This window comes from Centropristis striata, chromosome 18, assembly GCF_030273125.1.
Source record: "Centropristis striata isolate RG_2023a ecotype Rhode Island chromosome 18, C.striata_1.0, whole genome shotgun sequence".
Taxonomy (NCBI): domain Eukaryota; kingdom Metazoa; phylum Chordata; class Actinopteri; order Perciformes; family Serranidae; genus Centropristis; species Centropristis striata.
The window spans coordinates 12055084-12082794 of NC_081534.1; the positions used below are offsets into that span (position 1 = coordinate 12055084).

The following is a 27711-nucleotide window of genomic DNA, read 5'->3' on the forward strand; positions in this document are numbered from 1 at the left end:
AAACCTTGGTTGGGGCTATTTGACTTGAACTACTGGAAATTGACTTTTCCATGATATTCTAAGTTATTGAGATGCATCTGTAATATTGTGTCGTGATGAAGCCCTCGATTTACAGTTACATTTTGCAGCGCAAGGAGGGAAAGAGATTTTCCCTTAGTTATTTATTCATGACTATCATAATCTGCAACACCTCGTCCTTTTTGATGATCCAACCTTGTGAGTCTCTCTTCATCATGTGGACTGCTGACTAGAAGGAAAATGTAAACGTCAAGGACATCGGCTTCAATTTTGACCGGTGAAAATAACGCATCTGCAAATGTCACACCTGCCAGGCTGATATCGTTTAGTCGGCATATTGTGAAACAACTTGCCCAATGCAGTCGAAGTCTGCAAAGTTTGAATTTATTGCAGCTTTTACAGAACATTGTCATGAATGGGTAAGAGAGAAAAATGTTATTTTCACTTGGTATTGTTCACTAATGGATACCCCTGTTGCTCGCCTAATCACACACTTGAAAAGCCTGAATAAGTAAGTATGGCAGTGTAATGTATGTACAATGTATAAAGCCCTTTTTTAAACCAGTAAAATCAAACAAACTCTATACAGTCTCTTTTAAATGAGCTTAGTGAATGCAGCATAATCAGGACACCCTACATGATGCCAAATCATGTCATTCATGGTTCTTACAATCCACATGTATTCAAACCTTTAATTTCTATCTAACAAAGCGCTCTACTGGTTGGGTTACCGTTAATGTTTTAATATACAAAGCAATTTCTCTAATACCAAATTATGACCTGCAGAGTTTTTGAAGCTATAAAACTTCAGGCTCAATAGTGATAAAATGCTATGGAGCTATCACCAAACTAACTTTGGCAATGCCCCTGTGGAACGAGACAGATATTTGCAACACTTACAAACAAAGACCTTATTCAGATTCTGTCTCACTCTAATTAATTAGACAGAATAAAGAAAGGGCGATTAGGGAAATTAGTGTCTAGTTTATACAATGAAGCACTAGAAAACAGAGCCTGTAGTGATGTGCCAATCTTTCTATGAGGGATAGCTTAAAGCAAAAAAATATTTAGACAACGACAAGCTGGCCTTTTTTTTTTTAATACCAATTTTTGTCCCCATGCACCCAGCTCAGAAATGGCTGTCGTTGATAGGAAGTGAAAAAAAATTAAGGGAGAAAATGCAAATGAGCTGCTGAGCCCCAAGAAATGATTAACAATTACACAACAGAATTGTGATTGAAATTGTAATTTTATAATCCATTCCTCAATTAAACTGTTATGAATCCATTTTTTTTTACCAATTTATTCCAATCAGATATGTTTTCCTGAATATTGAAAACAAACCTTTTTTTTAGTGGTATTTTTATAAAAAGAGAGTGTTTTCTGTGCAAGACGAAGTGTACAAAAGAAAAAGAAAAACATCCAAGCAGCTTTATGGTTCATGGTCATAATCCCTATTAGAAAGCAAGATGCTTTCAAATTGCTGTTTCACAGCTGACATTATGAAATCAATATTTCTGTGCTTTTACTACTCGATTTTATTTACTCCGAACAAATTCAACCATCTCCTGCAAGACTTGACAGCTTCTACGGATTGTTACGCTACATTTTACATTTAAGGCCTCAATGATCGCTAAATACTATTAAATAACCCTTAACTTGTACATATTGATGTATCAAATGCAGCAGTTTCCTGTTTAAATATTTCTCCAGAAAGATGTTAGCCCACTTGCATGCAAATTAGAAAATTGCGTCATTTGGCACTGGTGGCTGGAGAGTGAAAAACAAGCACTGCCAAAGAGTTGTTTTGTAGGAAAAACGCCAAATAGCACAGTCTGCACAGACATGAGTGACCTTATCTCTTAAAATACCAAAAGGTCACAGAGCAACAAACCACCTTCATCTGTCCATGTGTGTATGTTGTTTGAGTGCTGGGTATTTGCGTCGGTGTGCGGCTACTGTGTGTCTATATAAATGCAAGTATAGATGTGTTTCTGTATGTAAAGCTGTGGGGGAGAGTGTAAATACCAACAGGCCATGACAGGAACTAAACCTACCGCTCTGCTGAAAGAGTCTTATCTCCACTTTGCAGATCATCTTGAAATGTCATGCTGACCATTTGTTTGTGTATTCCAAAGCATAAACAAGAAAGAATTTGTTAGCAAAGTCACAACATTTAAATTTTTTCGTCTTTCAACTTCCCACTGGCTCCAAAGAAATGGTCTTTTCAGGCTCAGTGAAAATAGTTGCTTACTAAGTAGCTCTTAAAGTGGCATGATGAGTGATGAGGGGACTTGTTGTCATCACAGCACCTCTTTTATTTATCTCACAAAGACGCACTTCTTTAATTACCTCCATTCTTTTGCTTACATTAACATCCAACAGAGCAGTGTGTGGAAAAAGAATGAGAGCAGACTATAGTGTGTGCTTTTGTTTGAAGTTATAAACCATCATCCATCTGTCTAAACAGAAGTGCCAACGCAGTGTTAATGCCATTTCTTTCTTTGGTTTATAGAACAGAGGAGAGAGGAAACAAGACATAAAGCAGGAAGGAGAACAACAGTTGTAATCCTAATTCACAACAACAGTGTGTTTTTTTTTACGCTTGATAGCTCAGTTTCAGCTCATTGTTTAGCTGTCTGGCTCGCAACTCAAGTGTTTTTCAGTCCAATCGCACTGTTCTGAGCGTCAGTTTCAGAAGCAGCAGGCAGCTGTTTTCAGTGAAAAAGCTCAGAACTACACTACCTGTTCAGCATCAAACTGCAGACTGACACAGTTAGAAACTAGCTGTTAAAAAAGTGGAGCACTGGAGCAACATAAGAGTCAGATATTTCCCTTATGAGTCAACAAAGACTAAAAACAGCTACAAGAGATTGAACACTGGACTTACATTCTCCAGGCAGCAAAAATATATGGGATTTTTGATGCTGACGATTCTGATTTTAGAGGGGAAAGTTCATCGATAGCCAATACGAAAATAATGTGCACTGATTTTTGGCTCTGCAAATAGAGCTGCAGAGAGCTACTTTTTCAAACATAAAATCTTACTGAATAATATTTAACATTATTATACATCATACAAACAATGAATTCCATTGTCAACCAATTATATAAATGATGACTGAGAACATTAAAAATAGATGGGAATAAAATAAATAGCTAAATAAACATTATTACTGTTCAGTGTCAGTCAATGGCTGACTATTTTTAAAAAATAGAACAATTAATACCTAACACCAGTTATAAATCAAGCCGAGTTACATTTTCTGCATTATATATTGATTAAAAAAAGTTTTCATAACGGCACATATATCGGGCAGCACATACATCGATGCCAATATGCCTTTGATGATAATATCTGTCAATCTCCACATCCGTCAGGCTCTAAAATAAACTGTTCATGCTCATTATATAAACTTTGACGGTGAGGATATAAGCGTTTTCAATGCCTGCAAGTGGCAAAAAACTTAAAAGTTTTCAATGTTTTTGAAATTTCCAGCCTTTTATTATTTGTGGTTGGCATTTTTTCAGCAATAGCCAATAAATGACCATTATAGCTCTCCTCAATAACTACATTCACATTGAAATATACCATTGCTTGCAAAATTCCAAAAACGGCAAGTTTCCCTACTAAGCTCTTTACATGGCTAATGAAAATGAATATTTCATTAACATTTCCACCCGTACACAGCGTCGACATTAAGCTTTTATAACAACAAAGGGCCGGGGCTTGGAAAACGATTAATCAAGACTCATATTCCAAATTAGCTGTATACATGTTCAAAGAATGCTTCTTAAACCCCAATTATATTGGCATATCCTTCATTTTTAATTGGAAAATGCTGCATTTGGAATAAGGACTAATTTGGAATATCCAAACTGAATATGCTGTTTACAGGACCATACCAAATTCAGAATATTGTCATATGAGTGATTGGTAGTGGTGGAGTTTGCCATTTCAGCACTGGATACAAATGAAACTGGCTGATCAGTAAACAGACGTATCAGACATCACAACGATGGCGTCACCAAAATCTAATGGTATTGGAATATTAAGGGTTTTTTACTTGAGAAATCACAAATATCCTACAGAAAATCCTCTCTTTTTCTTTTTTACCTTTCTATATATTCTTTATATATTATTGCCCCTCCCCCATCCCATCCCAACACACAATCACATCTCATTGGGTTGTCTATCACAGGCTTTGTTGTGGATTATGTTGTACTGTGGATTATGGGATTAACAGATACACACATAATCAGACACTGACCACTGCGCTCTACCAGAAAAAGCACACTGAACTTCGAGTGTCAGAAACAGTGATGTAGAGGAGGATAAGCCTGGCAATAACTAACCACGAGATAATACTTTCTGTGGTGTAATCTATACATTTTGATTAAATGTTATCCCCTGCTGCGTCATGTCTATATTTAGCAACTCATGTTGAATGCTGGCCGTGCAGCTAAGTACTTCTCATCATGGATTTATACTAAGCTCTATCATTCTTAAACCACTGTTTTCCATTTGTCAGTGTTGTAATTATCAGTTAATTGATAATCTAAAAATATATGAGATTGGGATGTGAGAGTATATCCTACTAGTGTTTCTTTCACCTTGTCCCTGCTCTCCAGGTTGCCACGACCTAACGCATACCATGCTTTAATCTATATTTTGCTCTTAATAAAACCATAATTTATCAGTTAAACATGATGCTGTATTGAAGAATTAAACAAAACAACAGATTGAGAACATGAGCTCATTATGATTTTTTTTTAACCAAGGTAATAAATCAAGTGAGGAGTAGGGTAATTTTCTCATACACTGTACACAATCTGAGTCTCCCCCTGCTGGCCATTAGAAATAATGCAGGTTTAAGGCACTTTAAAGTGCATTGATATTATTTTTCAGAGACTATGTCCACTTTTTATAGTCTATAGTCTCACATTAACACATTTCCTTAAATTTGCTAAGATTCTCTGGAGTCATTTGCTTTAAACACATCATCTCCTGGTGATATAATTTTCTTTTAGTATGTAAAAGAATGTAATTACACCATTAAAAGTATGAGACATTTTAAAAAATACTGTCACAATCAGAAAAGTTATATCAAAGCTATTAAACTGACTCAGTGAAGTCAGTTAGATAAGAAAGCTAGCTTTGGCTAATGTTGCCTAACTGCCCCTTGTGGGATTAATACCCTTGGTCACACCAGTAGTTCATATTAAGGACGATTGTGTTTTACTTATAAAGTCTCAGTTCAAAAGTGTTATGTAACTCAATGTGACAATACTTGAACCCTCCACACTGCAGCACTGTTCTGCAGACAGTCACAGTGCTCTGTAATATCAGGGGACTGGGTGCAGAGCAGTGCTGAGTTTCATCTTTCGTGCATTTATAAATATGTATATATTGTTGTGCAAAAGCACTTGACAGAAACACAAGCTTTCAGATGATGAGAAGTGTGAGGTAAACATCCCTGTGCTCTGTCGCTCACTCCCACACACACACTGTCACTCTTTGTCTCTCACAGACAGCCCAGTGATCCACAAAACATTGTGACAGCCGAGTTCCACTAATACTGACAGCATCTCTCTCTCTCATACACACACATGCACACAAACACAAACACAAACACACACACACACACACACAGCAATCAGTGTCACTACTGTACAGTGGGATTCAGGGAGTCTCTTTCAAGTAGCTTATGTGTACTAGGAGGTATTAAGTAATCTGGTTAACTCCATGGTAACCCATGGTAACAGTGTGATAATTTATTCATGTGTATGTAGTAATTGGTGATCTTCAAAGACAAATCAAACCTGATTTCTTAAAAGAATATTTAGAACTGTTACCGTTTTTTTATTTGACACTGTTACTTTAAAACAAATTAATTTGCACAGCCCATGTCCCAATATTATCTATTAACTTTAACCCACGATGGCACATCATCATGCTTTCTTTTGGCTAAATGCAGCATCATTTTTTTTTCATTTTGGTTTCTCTGTCAGCTCAAAGCTCTGTGATCATCATAAGGCTGGTTTGAACATAACCACAGACCACACTAGCTTGTAGTTCAAAGCAGGAATCCACCAAGTTACGATTTTCTGGGGGTGCAGATAAAATCGCTGATTTCATGTCACTACACTCAATTCGAAATAGATGACACGGTTCCTGTTTTTACAAAAAAGTTATTTTATGACAGACCCTGAAAAAGCCACTGCTTTTGCCTCCAATCTAAATGCACCATGTTACACAACTTGTCAGCCATATCAACAGTAATATGTTATTTTACTGGGAGCAGACACTCATTAGGTTTAACGCATTTGGTTACTACACAGCCTCAGAAACCGACAATGCATCCTGTTTATCTTCAAAATTATAGGTATTACCCCCAAAACGCTTATTAAATCATAAAGCAGTTTAAGGATTAAATGATATAACAACAATGTTTTTTCCTTTTTTTCCAGACACTTCTCATTAGGAAGCAGTAGCGTTGCATTTGTCATTATCACTGCCAATCGATCTTGGACTCACAAAGCACCAGCACTTGTTGCATCTCACATCCCTGTGAGCTGTCTGCTGAGGAGATGCTGTGGTACAAAGAGCCGCTGCTCAAAATCTGATCCTTACAAATGGTTTCAACTGTGGACATACAAAACTGTCCTCTTTCTTTTAGAGATGCTCTGTTACAGAAGTCCCTATTATACTGTTGCAAGCCTCCAGCAATTGATAGACATTTAGGAACAATCAATACTGCCTGTCTGGCTTCAACCCAAGTCCCATAGGGGTCAACAGCTCCCTCTGGAGTTCATGCGGTGCTACACAGTCACATTATCTACTGGATCATCAAATTGTGGCCATTTTTGTAATAGGGACTTAGTAGGGAATACACAATAGAACAATACATGTTCCACTCACATTGATTTTTTAATTAATTACTGCAACATCTTCAGCCTCATCAGCCTTGCATTCATGCAGCAACCTTTATAGAGCTGCTGATCTTCAACGCTGCCAACTTTTGCAAAAACTGGCAGGGTGGTTATGCCCAAACTGGGCAGCCATGACTTAAATGGAAATGAGCTCCTGAAAATCCCTGATTGTGTTTGATTTGCCAGTTCAGTTTTACCTTCTGCAAAGCATATAAAGTTTGACGTTGTTACTTTACACACTTGGGCTCCCAGTCACACCACCAGCACTCCCAGCTTCATCATGAAAATAGTGAACAACCTTTCCAAAATTAATTAGAAATTAATGCAAATTTTAGATGTCTTAACTCTCATCAAACATAATCAGCAAAGATTAAAAAAAATAAAATTAACAATGACAGAAATGTATCATTTTGTCCCACAAAAAACAGCTTATAGGTGAAACTCTGTTCAGTATGTGATCAGAGAGCGCCCTCTGGTGGCTAAATTATTATCTATGAACAATAAACAAACAAAAAAGACTAAGATTTGTATGTGTGTGTGTGTGTGTGTGTGTGTGTGTGTGTGTGTGTGTGTGGTACTTACCAAGTTGTAGTGAAGTCTCAGTGTGGTAATATCCATCTTGTTGCTTCTTTTTCAACATGGAACAAAGATCAACCCGCTCAACTGTTTGGTCTCCAAAAAACCTGAGTGTTGGAGTGAGAAAGTAAGAAAGTGTAAGAAAGAGTAGAGAGTGTTGATGCCCCCTGCAGGCTGATAGAGTTAGGAAACAGCATTGTTCAGTCATATTAAAATGTGAAAGATAAAATCAGCCGATATTGTCATATCAGTATCTATCAATATCGGCATATATATTGTTTAACTTTGCTGCAAAAGCCACACAGAAAAGGTCTATTTTCATTCCAGCAGAAACGTGAAACTGTGAATTTTCCACTCTAATATCGGCATTGTTCTCAAAAACCCCATATTGGTCAGCCTCTAATTAAAACTGACAACCAAATAAATCCATGGTTGGATATGGCCATGGATTTTGATTTTCTATTTAGGCCTCAAAACTGAACAATGGAAGCAAAATATTATGCAAGGTTGTCAATTATAGGGCAATCAATTTTAAACACCAGTGAGTCACAAAATTGATTTAAAAAGAGTTTGAACTGTTATGAAAGTGTAGTAACTCTTTCCAGTTACTGTATGTTGCCTGAAATATGGTGCTTACATCTATAGTAAGGAAACAAACCATGACACAATGTCCCACTGCACTTATTATTGAGTGCTGACCCTAAAAATGGCCAGCATTCTTTGTTTCCTGAATTGTTAAATGAAAAAACAAAAACTTACTTGTTTGTATAGTTGGAATAGAGAGCTGGGTCCACACGTTTTATACCCTGAAAGAGACAAAGGGAAAATGCTGTTTGTCATGTTTATCATACTTCTGCAGATTGAGGAAGGACAAGGATGCCGCCTGGCAGACGCCAGTCAGGATACAATGTCATCAGGTGTCAAAGGAAATAAAGATGGACACCGTCTTTCCTCTCTTTACCACTGCTCATGTCTGCTTATCTTTCTGTTCCGCTTCCTTATTTATATCTTTATCCATTTTATACCCATTTCCTCAATCACTGCACCATTTTTTCTCTCCCTCTCTCATATACTGTTCTCTTACTCCTGGGTTTTCTACCCCGAATCCATCCTAATATAATGGGTCGTACACTATAAAATTATATACATTCAGTTTTATTTTAAAATACCACAGCAGGCGGGTTATTCCCACAAGTAGTTTTGGCTGGAGCAATAATTTGGCATCTAACTATTGGATGATATTTTACAGCCACTGGGAGGAAGGTGAGGGGAATACAAAGAGTAACACTGCAGCTGTTTGGCAGTTCTGTCAGTTTCTACAAGAAAGCACACTACCAGGGACTGCCTATGAAAGCATAATTGGAGTGAGTAGTACACTGCAAATCAATGTTGTCACTATCCATTCAAACAGATCCTGTCAGTGCAACTTTGTTTTTATTTACTAAAATGTCATTGAAAATAATATACAAGTTATGGTTCTGTGGGCAATGGCCGGGTCAACCCTTAATTCAAAATTCAAATTCAAAATTACTTTATTTATCCCCGAGGGGAAATTCAGTAGGTCTGTTAGCTCCTGAAGAATGAGACAGCCTGATGGCTGTAGGAGCAAAGGATCTTTTAAATCTCTCCGTCCTGCAACGGAGAGAGAGGAGCCGTCCACTGCTGAGGACCATAAACTCAAAAAATTATGCTCAACCAATCAGGCAAATGTTGTTCACACTTACAGTGTGAAATAGAGTAATTTTCTCATATACTTCTATGCAATCTGACTAATTTTGCCCCCTGCTGGTCATTAGAAAGAATGCTGGTTTGAGGCCTCCTGCATTGGCTTTGTTCATTAACAGTGATGACATTTAAAATGCAAAGACAATTACAAGGCCTTCAACAATTTTAAACACCAGTAAGTCACAAAATTGATTTAAAGAGTTAGAACTAAAAAGTGTGGCAGCTCTTTCCAGTCTAATGTACATAAAAACAGAGTATATCAAATTCAGAATGAGTGTATATATTTACAAAAGACAAAAGTTAATCCATTTGAACTTTAAATATATCATCTTTGTACTGTATTTATTAAAAAAGGATTAACATTGATTTTATTACGGCTTTCACAACGTCCCAACTTTTTTTGGAATAAGAAAAAGGGGATTATTATAAGAGGATATATTGAGTATCTCTACACACCCAGAATGTGTGCGTCTGTAGGTGGATATGATTGTTTACCTGAGATCGTAGTTTTGATGCTCTCGACAGCTTCATAATGGTGAGGTGGGGTTCAAACCCACGATTGCCTTCTTGCAGAAGACCCTGCTCTTCAAAACGGCTCCGCAACAACTCTGCAACACACATACACAACAACCATTTCATTGATATGGCCGAACAGACAGGCTGTCAATTATTATGTCAGCTGACTGAATGCAGTTACCATACACACACACACACAGGAGAGACATGACAGAGGTCATGAGACGAAATTGAAGCACACAACATCACGAGTATGCTGTACATCCACCTCTACTTGAACCCTCTCAAATCCCCATTATGGACTTGTGTAAAAGCAATAATGGTGGACACAAATAGCACAAAAACACAGATGGCAGAGAATCTATCACAAGATTAAGAAAAAATGCTTTTTACTCGCATATCACTTTGACATATCTCGTGAACAAGGGCATGAACACATACAGTAGACAACCCGCAAGGGCAGACACACAGACAAAGACGCACCAAATGGTGAGCATTAGAGGGAAACCATAAAGGTATTTTTAGAAGAGGAGCTCTACAGGGAGCGAAAGGTTAGTATATAATCAATAACAGGGGAGGAGAGAGCAGACGAGAGGACAGGAGAGTCTGACTTCCTGCCCTTATCCTTGTTTTGCTTTTTCAGGAAATACATTGTGGTGTTTCTAAATGTAATCTTCTGTTGTTGTCCTTTACGTTTTAAAGTAAAGAGTGAAAACTTAAAGTAAGTAAAACATTTAACTTTAAGCCATTTACGTCATGGCTGCCCAATCCATCCTCTGTTTACAGGTCATACAGGTGTTCAGACTGTGAAGAAGTGTTGCTGTGTTTTGGGCCGTTATAAAGCCTAGCTACTGCCATACTTCACCTGAGGCAGTAAAGTCAAAATGTCACCGCCCAAATGCTGAGAAGATGAAATGAGCGATTGAGCAAAATTGCTCCTGTTAATACTTTGAACGCACTTCACATATGCTGCAGCACACACTCAATCACTCAAGGTTAGGCCTGGTCGTGTTTGATTGAGTCTATTATGGAGGGTGTGCCTCTATTTATGTCCGCTAAGAGGCACAGTTTGATGGAGTAGATCTAGATTTAATCATTGTGATGCTGCATGTTATATGTCAAAGCAAGAAGACACAGCCTCCATCACTGCAGGCCTCCGCTGGTCATTTGGTATGAATAGCTGACCACTATTTTTACCATTTAATGCCTGATAAAAACAGTCACATTCAATTCAAAAATATATTTTTTTGAGATGAAACAAAATCTGATAGCTGAAGTAATTATGAACAACCTATGCCCTTGTAGCTCTCTCTCTTTAAAAGATTAATTTACTGCATTTTCCATTTATATCAAGCCCGAGATGAAATGCCTTTTGGGATTTGTCTTAGCTTGGCCATCACTAATATGCCAAATGCTGTATTTTCTCTGACCTGAGCAGTTAATACACTGGATGAGCCAGGAAATCCACACGAAAGCAGACTCCGAAAAGAAGAGGCACCTTGTGGACATTAATGAGCAAAAAGTGCATAATTTCCTGTTGTCTGAGTGCAAAAATGCCTACCGTCTACTTTTATTATTAACTGCATATTTCTTGTTTAGCAATTATTACTTTGTGTATGTGTGTGCGAGTGTGTGTTAGTGCTGCGAGAGCAATGGAGCGAGAATCCTCTTAGAAATGTTGGCTTAGAGTTGTTGCCAAAAGGCACAACACAAAAACATACACGCAAATGTGTCTGCATACGCCCCCTCACATGTTCACAGATGCGTAATGACAAATGTAAGAAGATAAATGAAGTCATGCACACACGCACAATCCCAGATGTGCGTGTGAATACAGTATGCAGGAACACATACACAGAGAAAAAAATCACACAAATATCATATTGTTTGACCAAATCCACTTACACCATTTTAGGAAAGAGGATATGAATGTGGTATTCAACAGCTAGAGCTTACACCCATTGATAGAATATGTTGTCACTGTGTTTTGTTTTTGATCAGAACTGGATTTCTACATGTAGTGCAGGGCCTGACTGCAGGTCAAAGTCTTCTACTGTTAAAGCTGCTCCCCAGGTTGCTCCACTACAAAATTGAGGCTTAAACCACTTACAAACCTCAAATGTGAGCTAGCCTACTCAGTTTGGCAAAAACAACCCCCATCATACACCCTGTGATCTCCTGAAGCGGTCTAATTTGTGACCTGCCAGAGCAAAGCCCCCACAACAGCATCCACCCTGTGGGTTCTTAAGAAAGACAACAATTCGCCCAGCCAGCTGCAGAGCTCCTCAGCTGACCCTAAGTTCAGATGTCCCTCCACAGGGACACAACAGAGAAAGTACTGTATCACATTAACATCCTCTAATGGAATCCATCTCCTGGTAATAACACAGCACTGGAGGCACTTATAAACCTACATGAACAAAAATGGAATTCAATATATGTACAGAGAGAGACAGACAGAAGTGCTAAAGGACGACAGAAGAAAGAATAGAGGACAAAATGAGAAATAAATTTATCTCTTACCTGCTAGACTGTCCAGAGTGTGTCTGTGTTGTCCAGGGGCCAGCCCAACAAACACCACCTCCTTCCTGAAGTGACTGATCCCTGAGAAGGGCAGCACTAGATTCCGCCCACCCAGCAGCTCAGCCAATGAAGGCTTAAGCTGAGACAGCATGGATGCCGCCCTATAAGGAAATATGCACATGAACATACACACACACACACACACACACACACACACACACACAAATTCACAACTTAATCCTCTCTCTGCTTCGCTCTCATATTACATAACGAGAGAATCTAGTGATTACTAATGACACAATCTTCTACTTGATGTAGATTAAGCATCAGTATCATCACAGAACATGCCTGGCACTTTCCAGAGCTGCGTGGAGTCGGGTCACTATAAAAAGCCCTGGATGTTTTCTGATGATAGGATGCAGCTTAAGAATATGAAATGGCTCTTTGATCACATATTCAATGTGGGAATTTTTTTTTGTCATTTTAATATTAAATCAAATATTTCAAACTGGTATCATTGATAACACTAGTTAAATATCTCTCACTATATGGGCCATTTTACCATTACAAATGAAAACAACGTGATAAATAATACGACCATTTACATGACAATTACTGAGATACTGAAAGGGAAAAGGGTCAAATTTATCAGAATTTCATCAGAATAAGCGAGTTAAAAGTAGATATCTCATTCTGACTGACATCTTAAGGCCTTTGCAGACCGGGTGTAATTTTTTTTATAAGTACTTTGACCACGGACTGTCTAACTATGTACAGAGTCTCATAGGTTTTCGAGTCATTGTAAAGCTCATTGTGGTGGCTCCAGCTGTCGCCATCTTGGCATTGCCTGACTACTCCGAACTTTTAAGTTTGAGTTTTGATCGGCCTAATACAGCGGTAAGCCACCTTTGATGGCACCCAGCTTTTATTCATGCCCTCAATTGTGCAGAAATTATTATCAATGTATCCCCCACCCATTCATAAACAGGAATATTAGCTTTATTTCATATTTAAAGTTGAGCATTTGTCATGGGGGTCTATAAGGATTGACTGACTTTTGGAGACAGCCTCAGGTGGCCATTTGAGGAACTGCATTTTTGGCACCTCCACAACTGCTTCACTTTTGAGACCTGGAGGTTGCCCACTGACTTTATGAGGCAATAAAAAGGCGACTTTTTTCTTCCCAGTAGATTTTTCTCAGCTTTTCCATTTCAAATAAAGGCATCAATCGATTACACTGTGTTGTACTTTTGAGGATTATAAAACAGCAACAAGGTGGTTAGACTGAACCAAGAGGGCAAACTTTATAACCCCTTTCACTGTTGGCAAATGCAGCCAACCAAGTCCACTCCTTCATTTCACAATAAAAGCTAGACGCTGTGCCACTGTTAGCAGACCAGTACAGTACTTACAGTAGCTAAAGCTACAGCAAAACTTCCCTCAGACTGTCAGATACCACTCCAAGTTCAATACGGAGGCCATTGGGCTTCTGCCTGCATTGGTCGTGCAAATTTAGGATTTTCTTGTCATTTTTTTGTTACACCCCCAGTGTGTAAGGGCTTTTATTCTGATTATTAGTTGGAATAAACGCCTCAGACTACATTGTAGCCTCAGGGTCTGTTCTCCTCCAACACTGTTTTTAAAGCTCATTATTGGAATCTAAACCTAAAATATTTATAGTGGTATCAACCAGTTTTCCTGAAAGTGCTTAGAGGAAGAGATAAGACAGAAGCAGTGACATCCTGGTAATTAGTCACTGCAGAACCCTGCATCTCAAGCACAAACTTCCGTCTGTACATTCACTACTGCAACAAACAAGAGCAAGATCTGTCAGGCTATCTGATGTTGTGATAATGTACAGCATCACAGGGACTGAACGGGACAGCATCAAAAAATATGATTGTGGCTGTAAACCAATTTGAGAGGTACTCTGTGTGACTGATGTTCAGTATTTTAGCTGTAGTGTGCGTTATATCCTGGGAGAGCAATAAAGAAAAAGGAAAAATCAGGACAAAAAGGGGGGAATTTATTGTATTCTATCTTAAATCACAGATTAGAAATGGAAATATAATGAAACAGCACAGGTGTGTGTGTGTGTGTGTGTGTGTACATTAGGGGAGGTCCAAATCAATATTGCAATAAACTGAATAAGGTCTTCTCCAATCCCTTTTATTGATACACTAGCAGCAGAACTGAAATACATTCTGACCTTTGAACTGTTCTGCTTTCTGGCTGCTCAGCCTTTACCAGTTAATGAGACGTTTGGCATTTAAATAATGCCTCATTTTCATGTAGTTGTGTGTGTAATGTAAGACAAATTCTATACAATTTGGTACACACTGTTTGATCTCAGCTGAATTGAAAAATCAATAAACCTAAAAGCTCTTCGTGATTATTCCTGTTGTTTTTTTAACATAATATGGCAAATAACAGGATACATTTTCCTTTTCTTTAGTTATCTGTGGCATTGTTATCATATGCAAACAATTGCGACGCATGTGGGTATGACAATGTATCTTTATAATAATAATGAATCTGATCTAAGCTTAATAATAATATAGATATTTTTCAGGCAAGTTATATTTGTATGTTTGAGTTTATGTGTGCATGTGGATTCACTCACAGGTCTACTTGCTCCTGACTGGCGAGATGAGTGACTAGTAGCGTGATGTGGAGAGTCGGGACAGGGATCATGGCTTTGGCCAATCGTGGCTCCTGCTGAAGAATCGCCTCTTGGACCTCGCTCACAGCTGAGCTGATCTGTCATTGGATAAATGTATGTTCAATCAGCAGCAGCAGCAGAAACATACTGTCACATAGGCTAACTTCTTGTTCTCTTTTAATGCTTCAACACCTGTCTTTCTAAGAACTAGCTCAGTATGGATGAAAAGAGACTAAAAAGGAGAAAAAACTAACTTTTGCAGTTCAGCATCACAGATGAGGTGTCAATAGAAAATGACCATGAGGTAAATCAATGTTCATTCAGAGGAGCTTTTTGGTCAATAAGCATTAAGATTTCAGTGTCATCATCTGTCAGGTAATTGAATGTTAAAGGTTCTTTTCCAGAAGAGATTTTCTCCCGGTATAGATTGAGCTGCGCTGACGATGACCAAGTGTCAAACACTGAACCCATCAATAGTCTGGAGAAAACAGAGAATTCAAAGACTTTCTGAAATAGGTTTTCTTATCTTATTCTCCTCCGTTAACCCACACCTGTGGGTTTGAATGTTTTCGCCAGTTCACTAAAAATCTTTATCAATTTTCTGCCTATTGTCCCAAAACTCACCACAGTTTATAGGGCTTTAGAAATTCTTAGCTAACTAAAACTCGTACGATTCTGTTGAGTTATTTGACATGACTTTTCTCATCAAGCAATCATACAAAAGCACAACTTTAAATCGTGTGTTTACAAGAGATGTGCTCATAAATTTGTTGAAAATCAATCATTCAGTATCAAAAACACATTTTAAAACATCAACCACAAAAATCACACATTTCTATTGATTTTTTTTTAATCAGGAAACAGATAATCCATCACACTGGAAATGATGATAGGTTGATTTTCTTTTTTCGGCAAACTTCCATAACATTATGGAACACAGATTGTTTCGAAAAATCTCCTGAGCAGATGGTTGAATTGCCAACGAGCACAAATGTTGTGAAAACTTTGATAATGATGAATTGGTAGCTGCTTAGATATAAAACAAATGAGCCATTCGTTAATAAGTTGGTTAACTGAAATTAAATAAAGAATCTAAAATGTTGCAATAGATGGATACAAACTGCTGGATGATTCTTAAAGTAGATAAACAAGTGAATAGTTCCTAACCTGTGTGTTAGTGATGGGGATGGAGACAAAGTAGTTAGGTCGCTGGCTCTCTTTCTTTTTCTTCTTCTTGTCTGCATCCTCTTCACTGTCCACTCGTCCTCCACTGTCTCCTCTCTTCCTCTTTCTCTTCTTCTGGGTTGTCTCTGAGCTGGAGACTAGAGAGAAAAGGTAACCATACTTAATTGAAGTTGTAATTTAAAGAACGATTAGAAAATTATATTAAGAAAGTACACACATCCTAGCTCTTTCCATGTGGTGGGGCTGGTTAGTGAAAACGGAAGCTCGGACATGAAATTGTCCATAGTGTCAGCAGACTTGAGCTGTTTCTTCATCAGTTTCCTCTTCTCCCTTCTCATCTTCCTCCTTGTCTTCTTCTCACTCGATCCTGCTGGAGCTGGAAAACAGAAAAAAATTACACTTCAACAGAAATATTTCATACAGGAGGTACAGGGACATAGTTCAAAGACACAGTAAACCCTGTTTTTCTCGAGGGGGCCTGTTACATTTATCTTACAATATTAAATAGTTTCAACAAATGATCAACTATACAGTCAGTGTGCTTCACTAAGGCTTTGGAAAATAGTTGCAACACATGTATTACAATTGATAAGTGATTTAATGTATAAAACAAAAAAAGACATTGGTAAAGTAAGCAAAATATGCCATGATTTGACTGCTGGAGGTACAAATTCTCATTTATATTGAAAACATAAACGTTGTGAAAATGATAGTGTGAATTTGTTTGCTAGATATTAGGCAGTTTTATTGGGAAATTGAAACACTTGACTGTGCTTAATTTAGTCATGCATGCGTTAAATATTGCACAGTGACAAAGTAGAAAAAGCCACTTAAACGGAGTTAAGAAGGCATTTTTGATACCGATACTCAAACACAGATCCTGTAGTGACACTTCTATATGAGGATGAGATATATGGGTATTGGTATATACTTGAAACAGGAAAATATCAGGTAAAGCAAGACAAACGTGTTAAACTGATGCCTTTTAAACTACATTTAAATATTGCTCAAGCCAAAATTCAACCTATGGTCAACTTAAAGTGCAGGTGTAGGAGCCAACATTAATCCCCCGCCCAACTATACCCAGGGTTAAAGTTGGCCAGCCCAGAATATACCCAGGGCTAATTATACTCAGTGGTCTGGCTAAACTATGTTAATTCAAATTATAAAACACACTCAGATATTACATTTTGATTTTATTTCTCACACTGAACAACCTCTCAACAACCATATAAACTAAAATACACAATTTTAATTGCTTAATTGCTTTTGCAAACAAATTAAGTGCTAATAATCCTACCTCTCCCACGGGACTGGTGGGGTAATACCACCAAATAACTCATTCCTAATTCCTAATCTTTTAAACCTTCTGTATAAAATATGCTTTTCTGAAGTCTGGGACGATTGCGTTATTTTCTTACTTCTCATTTGTTAAGTTAAGGTCAAATCTGATGACTTTGTCATCGCTATTTCCTAAGGTTTCTCCAATTTCTAAATTTGTGATTTAATCAATAAATTAAACCAATTACTTATACGAAATTCAGTATATTATTCCCCCTGAGTTACCCGTATGTATGAAAATCACAAAGAGGTGTAATGTGGACTAGAGAGGTGTATTTTGTGCAAGCCACTATAACCCCGGGCAAAGTCTGGGAGCCCAAAATATACCCCTATTTTGGGCTGTGCAAAGACAATGAAAAATCTTTTTTATTTCGAATCCAACAGTGCCAGGCCGTGACTTTACTTTTTTGCCAGTCTCTGAAGTTCATCATGCTGTTAGTATAGCTGTAACTTTGTTTTGTTGCCACATGAGCAGTGCACTTCTGTTTGCTAATTCTAAATCTTAAATTATGTGTAAACTATGGATGGGCAGATGACACCAAAGCTTGTTTCACTCCTGTGAAGCACACAGTTTCCAAACATATACCAGTGACTTGTGACTTTGAAAGCATTAAATGTCACCAGTGCTTTGTCCAGAAGATGTTGCATTGAGTTACAGAGTTATTAAAGTTGTGCAGCTAAACAGTGTGATATTTACATTAGTGGCGATCAGAATAATTGAAAGGGATATACACTAGGAGGACATAATTATAATTATAAGTATAGGGACATTTAAAAGTGCAACAATTTAACATTAACATTTTGTGTCAGTTAAAATACTCAATATAAAGGCTTTTTTGACAATGCATTTGGTCATTATTTTACTGTAGCATATTGTATATTAGAATCTACATTCAATGCAGCACTTTTGGACAATTACAAAATTCATAATAATATTCAACCTTCTTGGATATTTATTTGTCAAAAATTTGATTAAAACTAACCCCCGTCTTGATGAGCTGCTATATGTTTTGAAAGCCAGCAGATGTCACTACAATATCAAAAAATATGTATTATTAGCTCAAATAGAAAGCCCCAAGGCTTCATCCATCTATCACTAGTGTAACCTTCATCTAACACATTATTTTATTCATCCAGTACAAAGCGGCATTGAGTCTGTTTTTTTTTCATAATGTAGCCAGAGTTCAACAGATGCTGATTTATTTTTCTTTTCAAACCCTGTGAGCATCTCAGCCAGTCAGCTGTTCTCACCTGACTCTGTGGACTCTGGCTGGCCCTCCATGGTGACTGCATCCACCTGACCTGCAATCAGCACCATCATCTTCTTTAGCTCCCTATCTTCTGTCCAGCTCTCCTTTCCAACCACACCCTCCTCCTCCTCATCATCATCATCATCATCACCTGAGGCAATGGCAGTGCTCTCTTTAAGAAGTGAGGAGATATTGGCTGTCTGCATATCACACACTGTTCGCTGATACAGACAGGACTGTACCTAAAACAGGGAGGAGTGATATAGTCATGGTGTAAACACAGTGAGGACAACAAGGGCTGGATTCACAAAAGTGTTCTTAAGTTAAAACTTAAGAAAAAAATAGGATGTTCCTAAGAATGTTCTTAAATGCTATTCACCATTTTTTTCTTAAGAACTGTCGTTTGTCTTAGGAACTTCTTGGTTTTCTCACTTTTATTTTAAACATTTTTAACTTAAGATCATTCAACCCTAGGCCTAGGGAGCCTATATTGTCTAATTAAGACCTGATTAGGGAGTGTAAGAGGATCCATTCTGTCTCTCAGAGGCCTATTGGTGGATTTTGCTCCCTAGTTGCCACCCAAAGAACTTCCATCTAAGTTATAAAAGAAAGGACATAGTTTCAGTAACTTGGCCTGCTTAAACAATATGTTCATAGTGATTAATTAAGTAGTATCAAATACAACAACTGCCTCCGTGATTTACTAAGAGTACATTGTAGTGTAATCTAGGAATAGTGTCACATGTCACAGTCTGAAAGGACATTTCAATTATATGTCAACTGCCAAATTAATACATTTGTTAACAAATTAGGCTAAACTAAATATAAAAGAAATCAAATATATTTCATTAAAAAATTGTTCAAGTAAATACATATCAAGACTAAAATTTTCACTGTAGCTGTTTTCAGACTGGTGAGGGCTTCTCTTAAAATTGTGGAGAAATTTGAGGAGAAATCTAAGAGCTTTGTTTTCAAGAATCTCATTTGTTCTCAAGTTCTATCTTAGGAAAAAACTTAAGGAGAAAGTTAAGAAAAAAAAACTAAAGAAAAGACAAGAACTTCTTCATGAAAACCAAATCTTCTTAAATGTTGTCTTAAAAGCAAAGTTAAGAAAAAAGTGGCACTTGAGAAGCATTTTCTTCTTCAGAATGCTTTGTGAATCCTGCCCCTGGAGTTCTTTTTGTTTTACAGACTTTATTTTACATACCTTAACTCCGGGCCGGTGTGCAAATGTCTTCAAGGCGCTGACGTTGAGACGGTGACTGGTAGATATGGTACGCAGCCTGCTGAATGATAGTTCATTGATAGAATAAGTCCTCTGTAAACAAGTTATTTTTGAACACGTCGATCTGATAGTGACGCGGCCGAGGAGCATGACACAAGTGTGACAAACTTTGGCTAACTGACGTTAACAGCCGGCTAGTTGAGCAGACATCACAGCTAACTAGAGCTAGCCTGGCCGAACAAACAGAGACCATTAGCCTACAACTGTCTTCAGGACAGCTGCCGCTGAAGAACCTCCAGCGATAGTTTTCCTCGCTGTACCCAACACCTGTTGAGATGAATCACACAGCCATACTGCAGAACATCTGTTGAGCTAGCTAACTGTTAGCTAACTGCAGCTAATTGGCAAAACTAACTGGAATGACATCTAATAAAAGTTGTCATGTGCTGTTGGTGCAGAAACCTCGTTGTTGGCAGTCTTTGTCCGAAATAAAGCCCAAACAAATGACGGAAAATAACGTTTAGCTCCACAGCACGCGCTAACTCAGAATGCCGACTGGAAGCAGCTTGTTTGTAAACAATATTGTACTTCCGGCGTGGTTTTTCAGAGCAAAAGAGCTTTTTTTCTTTTCATAATAAAAGCATCGGGCACTTGACCTTTAAAAAAAAATTGCACTAAAGTGTTTTTTTTAACTTGAAGAAATAAGTTACATTTTGGTAAATGTGTCTAAAACTGTAATCAAAATATATTAACCCACTCTTTTTCGGCTTTACTTTGAAAATAAAAAGCATTAAACAGTTCAGCCACACTATTGCATATTAAATAGTGTTAAAAAAATTGTGCATATTAGACACACTTGGCATTGGATCCAAGTTGAGCAAGACATATAATTGCAGGCCTTTATAGTCAGCCATACCGGACACAGGGTGATTTTTTAATTCGCTGATGCATACTATGTTTATTTTTTGTTTTTACACTATATACGTGTGGTGAGGTCAATTGTCCAAAATTCACTTGATTCTTATAGATTCAAGCTTTAATTAGCAGTGTTTGTTATTGTCGTTATTATTACTGAGTAATTCATAATAAAACCAAAATGATTCAGGATCCACACTATTCTTAAAGATGCATGGTGTTTCAGGTTCATGGTGTTTAGTCATACATATGATGCCATAAAGAAAGACCAAAAGGGACCACCCATATTCACAGTTTAATAATCAACACTCCTTATATATGCTTACTGCAACATGCATTTACAATAATGTACAGCAAAAACACACATTCATGCTTTTAATGGGGAAAAATGTTTTCAATTGTTTAATTATCTGTACTAGAGAAATACACAAAGGCAACTCTTTATCTTGATTCTTTTGTTGCCCTAATTACAGGAATCATGTTGTATTATACAAAGGTTACATTTTGAGTTAATTTAAACCAAAACTCATAAAAGTCTGATGGTCAATGGCAGCTCAAAAATGATTGCATCAAAAATGATAATTCCTTAATTTCTTTGTTTATTTTAGCATTTGTATGATGCAATTTGTTTTTAATGACAGCAATTTAAGATCATTGTGAATGTAATTTGACTATACATATATGCTGCTGTGATTTGTCGTGTTAAGATAATTAAAAAAAAAAATCAAAACACAAGTAAAATGATGTAGCTTTAGAAATACAACAGCAGGAAATATTGTGTTTAGCTACTTACACCCTCAATTAACATGTATACTGACATCATTAGGACACAATTAGTAGCTGATCTTAATTCACCTCGGAGGCTAAAATATTATTTTAGCAATCAGTAAGTAGTGCAGCTCAATTCATTTTGCTGCCCTACCAGCTCTACTTCTTTGACCCGAAAAAGCCCAAAAACCCATTGTTAGTATCAGAACTCCTGTCCTTACCACAATCAGCGCCTACACCCCTCCCATTTCCACTGGTATTGTTACTTCCCTGATCGAATCGCTCCATTAATTTGCTAAATATCTGAGAGACAGCAGCATTATTTTCTTCACACTTCAATAATCCACGCACTGTCTCATGGTAGAAGACATTGACATGCAGCACAACTCTATCATCTGGACTCCATGTTCTCATTGATGTTGTGTGCTTGACCACATGCGAGTGGTGCATCAACACCAGAATGACAGGTTTATTACCTGAGGAAACAAAAAGAGAGGAGGGATAGTGAGGATAAGTCAGTAAGACCCTTGTAATTAAACATTCACAAATAAACAATTAGAGATTTAAAAAAAACACCTGCAAATTGCAAACAAATTGCTATTTCAATTCCAGTATGAACAGGCTGAAAAGCCCTGCCCTAACCTTTCACATCAGTCATGGCCGCCTCAACATCTGATGCAACGCGTGAACTGATGGGGCAGAAGACAAAAATGACCGCATGGTCTTGACTGCCTTCAGAAAGAGAGATGGCCGATTCCTTAGCTTGATACTTCACTTTTTCCATCAGCTGTAAATGTGCATCAAAGGTTTGACCGCCAACAACCATCTGGTACATCACTGGGACTACAGAGAGAAAAATAAATGTGCAAATGACAGATTTATACATTCACAAAAAAGGGGGGAAAGGAAACCTAACAGTAGAATAAAATAATCCATCAAATATTCTTGCTATGTAGCTCCTAAAAATCAGAGGAAGAAAGTGATAAAGCTTTAAAGAAATAGTTTTACAGTCATGTTCATTTATATAAATATTTAAAATGTATATATTTAAATAGAGTTAATATTGCCAGGCTCTTAGTTAATTATCCTGCAGAGCTAACATATCCATAAGCCTCTCAGAAGGACAATAATCTAAGTTTTAACTGCAGAGTGTCTAATTATCATACACTCACCTTCAGAAAGTTACAAGTTGAAGGATTCTCAGAAACAGAATTATCAGTCAGATTCTATGTTTTCTATATTCAACATATGCCTCAAAAATTTGGATTTCAAGTAGCTGTTGTACAAAGGTACAAAGTCAGATATTGTTCCCCAAAACGTGCCATTCACTTTACTGGGTAGGTATTCCAGCATTAAATAGTTAATATGGTAGCCTGGCAGACATGGAAATTAAATATTTGAAGCTCAAACTATTTTCAGACCTCATGAGTGCAAAAGAGCACCTTATTTTGAGTTATAATAAAATCTCAACGAGAATACTACAAATTACAGTACTAGTCAAACGATTGGAAACATCTTCTTATTCAATGTTTTGTCTGTATTTTTATTATATTTTCTACACAAAGTTGGCTATGTCAAAGAATCTAAAATATAAAACACATTCTGATTTGTTTAACACTTGTTTTTACTACATGAATCCATGTGTTCTTTCATAGTTTTGACATATTCAGTATTAATCTACGATGTTGAAAAAAATATTAAGAAAAACCATTGAATGAGCAGTTGTGTACAACTTTGGACTGGTACCGTACATGTATGCAGCACCAGATTCAGGCAGACAATTGCAGCACTCATCCAAATCAAGGTCAATAATGTGGCTGCTGTTGTAAACATGAATAAATATTAATATAAGAAAATGTAATATGTGAAGAGAAAGAGAGTTCAATTTACCTTGTGGTGGCTTTTTATAGCCAACAGGTTTGTGAGAAGTACCACGGGTACCTGCACATGGGTCTGTAATGTAAAATGACATAAATGCACCAAATATTATAGTATATTATTTAAAAATCAAAAATGATATCTTCATTTTGTGAAGTATACTACTTATTAAACATGCACAGTATGAAGTGGAAGATTCACCTTGTGCTTCTTGTTGATAGCCAGCACTTTGGCCACTGTAAGGCACCATTGAACCAGAGGAGGCTGGGGTACTTGTCCGAGGCCCTGTTAGGTATGATGACATAATAACAAATATTATTGAAATCATTACAACACCTACAGTATATGTAGGAGCGAGGACCAATGTTAACCCCGCATCCAGAATTCTACAGAAAACGAGCTTCTTCCAGGGCTTTTGACTGCATCCAACAGCCTTCTGCAGCAAAATGCTGCAACCAAGTGAACACAGGCGCTTGTAGTTGTTTAATGTCAGTTCTCTGAGTCTCAGTGTTCTCACAGCAGTGAGTTTAGACATGACTGCTCAGCAAGTGACATTATTATGCTGAATAAGGCAGTGGTACACAGTCAAAAACTGTGGAGAAAAAGCTAGCAAGTGAACCTTGAAGTTTTAACATTTTATTGCATTTGTGTTTCTGTGGTCAACAATGGACCTCCAGCTTTCATCTCATTTCATTAAAAACTGTACACTCACTGTTCTGCATTAAAACAATGTAAACACACCCTATTTTTTTCTTACTTACCCTTGGCAAGCTGCTTTGATTAAGTATAACTGACTAGAGCCTGACCGATTTGGGATGTTTGAGGCCGATATCGATTTTAGACGGGAAAAATCCACCAATAACTGATATGGTGAATTTTTGAGCTGGAATTTGAAATTGATGTGGATTGTGAACTGATTTTGCATTGGTATGACTCTGCACAGATACTCAGAAGGCTACTTGGTCAAACAAATCGTTTTATTATAAATATTTTCCATTATTTTCCATTGTACAAGCAATGTATTAGTGTTAATTTATGACTATTTAAATAAAATAGTAAGTATTAAAGTACTTAATCACCACAAAGATTGTTTTCTGCATTATATACAATTATATTGGACAACATATACACCGATGCTGATATAGCTTTGATTGGCCAATATCTGCTGACAATCCATATATCAGTCAAGCTTGATAACTGACTCTCAAATTGCTTGAGTTCAAATTTCCTCGTGATGACGACGACATTATGCACTAAAGGTACAGTTCACTTAAAGTAGGAGTTAAATGGCAAGGTCTGTGGAGAGTTACTGTGTGATGATATCTGAAAAGAGACATGAAGCTGCTGTTATAAACATAAACATTAACATGAGAAAATATTGTAAGTAATGAGAGTGTAAGGAGGAAGAAAGTTAGATTTACTTTTTGCTTTACGGCCACCACTTTCTCCTTTACCTGGCAAGTCATATAAAATGGCACGCTTAAGGACTCCAGATCTTACAGGATATGTTTTAAATATCAACTTTCACTTTCAGTTGTAATGGAACCTCAAAGCAATTACTACTCACGATAGCGAGATTCACCTGGTGCTCCACTTGGGACCCCCACAGAACCAGGTCCCGGGTCAGGCTGACTTGTTCTTAAATCTTCCAGTAGAGTGATATTGGCATCAAGGAATGTCTGGACATTATCCACTTGGCTCTTTATGTCCTTCAGAATATGGAGGTAATCAACCAAGACCCCATTGTTGGTGAGAGCAGCTGGAGAGAGAGAGAATCAGTTTGAGGGTTTTTTTGAATGTGGATGCCAAAATGAACAGTTACATAAGGGTCAATGACGTGATCTAACGCAGTGTCAGTTGGTGTAACTAGTATTTTTTTTTTCATTAAAAACCTGATTAAATACAGGAAAATAAATGTGAACTTAAATGAGAAAAAAATACAATCCATGTTTACATTGCAACATTATGGTATAAAAAATATTTCACATAATTTGTCAAAACTTTAGAAAAAACTGGTTGTTTTAAGAATATGTTCTGTTCAATATTGATGAAATGTGTAAATGTAAAAATACTCAGAAATATCTTTTTTTTTTAAATGAAGTAATTATATGTATAAGTCCGCTTAAATACACTGTAGGTGGATAAAGTATTTTATATTTATCATTCTTTTGTTGTTACACCATTTGGCATCTTGCTAATCCTTATTTGTCACTGACCCATAAACAGCCTCAGCTGTCAATGTGAAAGTGAAAGAAATGCAAGGCTGTACTCACCTCTGAGAGAGTCTTGTGGGATGAACTGTTTCACTTCTTTAAGGACTACATCAATTGGTTTCTGAGACAACAAAATTATATGACAGAATTATTTTAATGGACCTTAATCTGTAAAACTCCTGATAACTAGTCCCATCAGTGTGATCTCCATTTGAATCCCTCTCTAATGACATTTAGCCTTTTTTAGCTCACCTGTTTGTGTGTTATGTCAAAGATTTCCCGTCTCAGCTTGAAGTTGTCTAGACCAGGAAACAGCTCATGCAGATCTTCTCGAGTCAGTGACTGGATGTCTGAGTCAGTGCATAATCGTGCCTCTGCAACAACAATTTAAATTAACTTTACCACATATTGTTTTCTAACAGAGAGAGAAAGAGTTGGTTTTATGTTTGTAACAGCCTGTAAAACTGAGAGCACACACTGTTATTATGTTTATAGTTTATTTACTCTAAAAATGGTGACTTACCTTCCAACACTTGAGCTGCTTTCTTGGAGTGGCGCTTTATTTCCTTCATTAAAAGTGACATGACTTCACCTGTAGAAAAAGAAGACAAAGGCAGGTTTATCACTCTGTTCTGTCTGTCTACTTCGCCTTGTTAAAGATTTAGATACAAACATGTCGTGTACACGAGCTAAACTCGAAAGAAAAGATGGAAAGAGAAATACAAACCTTTGTGCTGGTCGAACCACGCGATAAATAATTTACTTCAGTAGTTTGATAAATGATTATCAGTCGTTGTCGAAGTAAGCTATCCGTTCTTAAGTCTTATTTCACGTCGTACTTCAGTCTACCTTCGCAGTTTACAGTAAATGGAAAGTGAAAGTTTAAGACATTCAAAGGGTGACGTATCGTGATGACGCTTCAAACGGCCATTGGTCGCTGGAATAGAGTGATTGACACATGTGTTAGTCCCGCCCCGTCGTTGTTTTTTTCAACCTGAATAAAAATATGATTGACACTAACAAATGTGTGTGTTGATTTGTGTTCAGAAGTACTGTATGTGAGCTTGTAAAGTATATTTTTGAATCATTGTATCAGTGGAGGATGAAGAAGTACTAAAACTACAAATTCTATTATAGGGCTAAGGGCTTCCACTGAAAATGTTATAACTAAAAGTAAGTAGTAAGAAATATGCACTTAAAGTATTAAAAGTGAAAGTATTCATTGCAGAAATATGTGACTATTAAATATGAAATCATTAGATAATTATCACTCATGCAAATTATTATTGATTGATGATAATTTTTATTATGATAATGATTATTATGATTAATCTGCAGATTTTTTTTCTTCCAGTAACTGTTTCATTATTTTGTTTGTAAAAATAGTGAGATGAACTGTGAGAAATGCCGTCACAATAACCCCAATTCCAAAATGACACCTTTACAGTGTCTGTTTTGTCTCAACCTCAAAATTATAAAGAAAAGAAAAAAAAACATCAGCATTAAAATGATTAAAATACTTTAAAGGAAAATTAGCAAAATGTTTTGTATGGGGGAAAAATATAGTTTTAAAAGTTGATGTGGCTGTCAAAAAATCGTTATATGTAAAGTAACTACAACTAAAGCTGTGAGATAAATATAATGAAGAGGAAATTACAACATTTCCCTGAGATGTAGTGGAGTAAAAGTAGAACGTGGTATGAAAAGAGAATACTCAAGTAAAGTCCAAGTACCTCAAATTCTACTAAAGTGTACTTGAGCAAATGTACTTAGGTTCACTCCACCTCTACATTACAATCTGTATATGTTATTTTTTCAGCATATATACAGGCGCTTGGTCTATAGACAGAATCAAGATAAAAATGAAGAATGAATTAACCTTTAGGCTCTCATCCATGTCAAACTTTATTTATAACATGCAAAGTGTTAGAATATATCCAATATTGTACATTTACTGAGCAACACTCACAAGCTGGTTTTACA

General features: G+C 36.9%; 2 protein-coding genes across 6 annotated transcripts in view; both read right to left on the reverse strand.

Moving 5' to 3' along the window:
- The window catches only part of LOC131990843 (A-kinase anchor protein 7-like), a 57046-nt gene extending 36515 nt beyond the window's left edge, over positions 1-20531 (reverse strand). Inside the window, exons 1-9 of one of the 2 annotated variants that reach the window (XM_059356007.1) lie at positions 19937-20531; positions 18731-18971; positions 16356-16514; positions 16121-16275; positions 14915-15051; positions 12292-12452; positions 9748-9860; positions 8287-8333; positions 7534-7634 (exon numbers count right to left, since the gene is read on the reverse strand). In XM_059356007.1, coding sequence (XP_059211990.1) covers positions 7534-7634; positions 8287-8333; positions 9748-9860; positions 12292-12452; positions 14915-15051; positions 16121-16275; positions 16356-16514; positions 18731-18971; positions 19937-20104 — 1282 coding nt within the window. In that variant the 5' untranslated portion in view covers positions 20105-20531. The remainder of the gene's footprint in view (positions 1-7533; positions 7635-8286; positions 8334-9747; positions 9861-12291; positions 12453-14914; positions 15052-16120; positions 16276-16355; positions 16515-18730; positions 18972-19936) is intronic. The other variant, XM_059356006.1, reaches the window with a different exon arrangement.
- Positions 20532-21147: 616 nt separating this feature from the next.
- LOC131991101 (uncharacterized) lies at positions 21148-26683 on the reverse strand. 4 transcript variants are annotated; one of them, XM_059356401.1, is made up of 10 exons: positions 26456-26683; positions 26252-26320; positions 25981-26102; positions 25789-25849; positions 25098-25274; positions 24937-24969; positions 23717-23800; positions 23528-23590; positions 22280-22480; positions 21148-22113 (listed from the first exon to the last, which is right to left on the reverse strand). In XM_059356401.1, exons 2-10 carry the CDS (start codon positions 26310-26312, stop codon positions 21797-21799), a joined length of 1119 nt encoding a protein of 372 aa, XP_059212384.1. In that variant the 5' UTR covers positions 26313-26320; positions 26456-26683; the 3' UTR covers positions 21148-21796. The 4 variants fall into 4 exon arrangements, with proteins under 4 accessions (XP_059212384.1, XP_059212382.1, XP_059212386.1 ...); XM_059356399.1 differs by having other exon boundaries at positions 25083-25274; XM_059356403.1 differs by lacking the exon at positions 24937-24969.
- Positions 26684-27711: the final 1028 nt, after the last annotated feature.